Source organism: Bison bison, unplaced genomic scaffold, assembly GCF_000754665.1.
Source record: "Bison bison bison isolate TAMUID 2011002044 unplaced genomic scaffold, Bison_UMD1.0 scf7180017864072, whole genome shotgun sequence".
Lineage (NCBI taxonomy): Eukaryota > Metazoa > Chordata > Mammalia > Artiodactyla > Bovidae > Bison > Bison bison.
The window spans coordinates 11,185,873-11,188,935 of NW_011494644.1; the positions used below are offsets into that span (position 1 = coordinate 11,185,873).

Consider the following 3,063-nt stretch of genomic DNA (forward strand, 5'->3'; position numbering starts at 1 on the left):
ACCCTGAGCTGCCCGCCTCACCCTACCCATCCCTGCCCAAGAGTAGCGCCTGGCATAGGCGCGAAGGCGACGGCTCATTAGGCCTTCCGTCCTGGGTCCTTCTCCGGACTCTCCAGAGCGGCCTGGACTTGGCCTGCCCGCTTCAGAGCACCCTCCAGGCCTACCACCAACAGCCCCAGCCCGACTTCCAGTCCCCAGGGCCTGCATGTCTTGGGAGCCCAGGCGGTAGCAATACCAGAGGAAAAGGGAAGTGAGGGCTCCAAGGAGCAGGGTAAGGGCAGAAGAGGCCAGAGGCAATGGCCATGCAGGCATGATGGGCAGGGAGGCCCTGGCTAAGAGACCTGGGGCATCCTCCAGACCCCAGTTCCCCTGTCCCCCCAGTTCTCCACCGGTTCCCTCCATGGCGGCTCCCTGGCTACCCCCTGCGCTGCTTCCTCGCCACATTCCTACTCTTGATTCTCTGTCCTGAGATCCTGTTGCCACCGTGTACCTCCTCCTTTCTCCCTCCCTTCATGTACCTCTAACCCTTCTTTTCTCTCCTTCTACCTCTCTCTCTCTCTTCTACTTCTTTCTCCTTCCAACTCTCCTCTTTCTATTTTGCCTCTTTCCTCCTTTCTCCTTCCGGCAGTTTCCTCTTTCCGGTCAGTCTCTCCTTTCTCCCCTTCTCCGTTCCTCTCTCCTCCTCCACCACCACCCCGCCCCCACCCCCACCCCCACCTCTTTTCGCTCTCTCTTTTCCTCCCTATCCCCGCTTTCCTTCCAGCTTCCCCAGACAGCACTTCCTACCCTACTTGGACCCGCAGCCCCGGGAAAGGAACGCAGTCAGCCGTCCTCTGCAGCGACTTCTCTCTCCTTCCTCCCCCTTTTCTCCTGCCTGCCCTCGCTTCTCATTCGACCCGACCCACGGCTTCTCTCTCTCTCCCGCTACCCCCTCCCCACCTCTCTCCTACTCGCTCCTTTCTTGGCTCCCACTCACCCTGACGTCACCCCTCCCCACAGTCCTCTCAGCTTGGCGACCCCCGCCCTCGCCCAGTGGCAACCGCAACTCAGCCGGGTTGGGGTCGGGGGGCTGAGGGGGGTCCGTCTCCGGATTTGCCTCCCCCGGCCCCTACGGGCCGCCACGTGGGGCGCCGGGGGCACAGCGCCAACCTCCAGTGCCCCGCAATGCGAAAAGAAAGGGCGGGGCCTGAGAGGGGTGTGGCAAGCTAGGGGGCGGGGCGAGGGCGAGGACTGACTGACAAGGCGGGCGCTCGCGGACTGCGGACAGGGATGCTGCGGCCTGTCCGTGGGTCAGCCGATCCCCAGACCAGTCGGCCTGTGACTCCACCTCCCCCTTCGCCTTCACGAGAGCCAGCCCCCGGCGGGAGCCAGATTGATACTGAAGGTGGCCGCAGCCAATCGCCCGCCGCGCCGCGGGCCAGGCCAGCTTGGGCGGGGCCGAGAAGAGCTGTCCTTTCTGGTGGTGCTGAAAAGGGCGCCCCGGAGGCCTCGAGTGAGGAGGTCAGGAGAAAAAAAATAAATCAAAGTTGAAGCCGCCAGACAGCTGGCTGGGGTCCTGTTGTACGTTAGAAGGGGAGGGTCTCCCCTCCCCAAGTCCCACCCTGTCACCCCTTAGACTTCTCACAAACGTAGGAACCTATCATTCTCCTGGAGGAAGGGAAAGCCCATTCCACATGAGCTCCTCTGAAAGGGTCTGGAAGCCGGGGGCATACTGGGAGGCTGAGCAAGCGCGAATCCAGCTACGCTGCCCCCCTGGGCACACCAGGAAGAGAAGATTCAGCTTTCAAATATGCTGGAATGGTTGGGGGAGGGGGTATAATTACTGCTGGGACCAGAGTTTCCTTCGCTTCCCCTAGGGGCCGCGGGAGTGAGGATTACGACCCTGGCTCGTGTGGTCCCTCCTTCCTCCATCTGCACTTCCTCCTCCTCCCTCCCCCCACCGCCCCCAAATAAATCCCAGGCCCCTCCCTTCGCCCGTCCCCAGGATCTGACGTGGGCTCGACACCTTTCTCAGCTTCTCTCTCCCGCAGCTCCAGTGCCCGAGCCTCAGCTCTCCAGGTTCTGCAACCCCCTCTCCACCCCTCCCCACCAAGCCCCACTAGAGCACAGTAGGGACCCTCCCTATTTTCGACCCCACCCTAGGTCCCCGGGACCTGTTTTGCCTCGACCCTCTCCCCCAGCTTAGAATCCAGCCAACCCGGGGGACCCAGGAGCCTGAGCCAGAGGGTAACCCAGGCGACCCGGCTCCTTCGCCCTTCTCGGCCCCACCCCCTGCAGCCGGAGCCGCGCCCCCTCTCCCACACACTCGGCAGCAGAGGACAGAAGAGATTGGGCAAAGAAGGGTGGGCTCCAGGCGACCCCCTACCTAGTTCTACCTCTCCGTCCCAAAGGGCAGAAAATTTGTCTCCCTTACTAACTGCTAGTAAGGGGTAAAAATTAACAAGAAAGATAAAAGGAGACGGAGGAAAGGTGACAGCTAGATTATTTAGGAGAGTCGCAGAGGAGAGAAATTGGTGTGAGTCGCCATGGGGACTCCCAGGGCCCAGCATCCGCCGCCTCCCCAGCTGCTGTTCCTATTTCTGCTGAGCTGTCCCTGGATTCAGGGTAAGGACATGGGTGCGTGGCGGTGGGCCCCCGGGAAGGTCCCCCTGAGGGGGTTCTATATCTTTCTTTCCCAGAACATCCTGCGTCTTCTGAGCTCCTGGGGGAGGGGAGGGGCACAGCTGACGGACGTAGTAGGGGGGCAAGCCAGGGCTTTCTGGCTTGCACCTGGATACCCTAACCCCATATATTGAGTTGGGAAACGAATGAGGGGAGCTTTTAGCAGCGTCTCAGGGGTTAAATCCAGGGAGAAGGGCTGGGGAAGTTGCGGGTGGGGGGCTATCTGCGGAGGCGGCAGAAGCAGGCAGGGTACCTGGGTGGGAGATGGAGGTGATGGGAGAGATGCCAGGCACTGCACACACAAATATTCTTGGACTTATGGACAAAGACAGATGAACAGAGGCAGTGCTCAGAGACCAGATATTTACTCCCCCACTCTGACCCTCTAGCCAGACTCCAGTG

General features: G+C 61.2%; 2 protein-coding genes across 7 annotated transcripts in view; one reads left to right on the forward strand and one right to left on the reverse strand.

The window, feature by feature from the left end:
- ASPHD1 (aspartate beta-hydroxylase domain containing 1) overlaps positions 1 to 444 on the reverse strand; it is a 3,446-nt gene extending 3,002 nt beyond the window's left edge. Inside the window, exon 1 of the mRNA XM_010837434.1 lies at positions 3 to 444. Coding sequence (XP_010835736.1) covers positions 3 to 444 — 442 coding nt within the window. The remainder of the gene's footprint in view (positions 1 to 2) is intronic.
- A 1,857-nt stretch (positions 445 to 2,301) lies between these two features.
- SEZ6L2 (seizure related 6 homolog (mouse)-like 2) overlaps positions 2,302 to 3,063 on the forward strand; it is a 20,219-nt gene continuing 19,457 nt past the window's right edge. For 5 of the 6 annotated variants that reach the window (XM_010837302.1, XM_010837307.1, XM_010837306.1 and 2 more), the window contains exon 1: positions 2,526 to 2,604. In XM_010837302.1, coding sequence (XP_010835604.1) covers positions 2,526 to 2,604 — 79 coding nt within the window. Of the gene's footprint in view, positions 2,605 to 3,063 lie in introns of all 6 variants that reach the window. The other variant, XM_010837301.1, reaches the window with a different exon arrangement.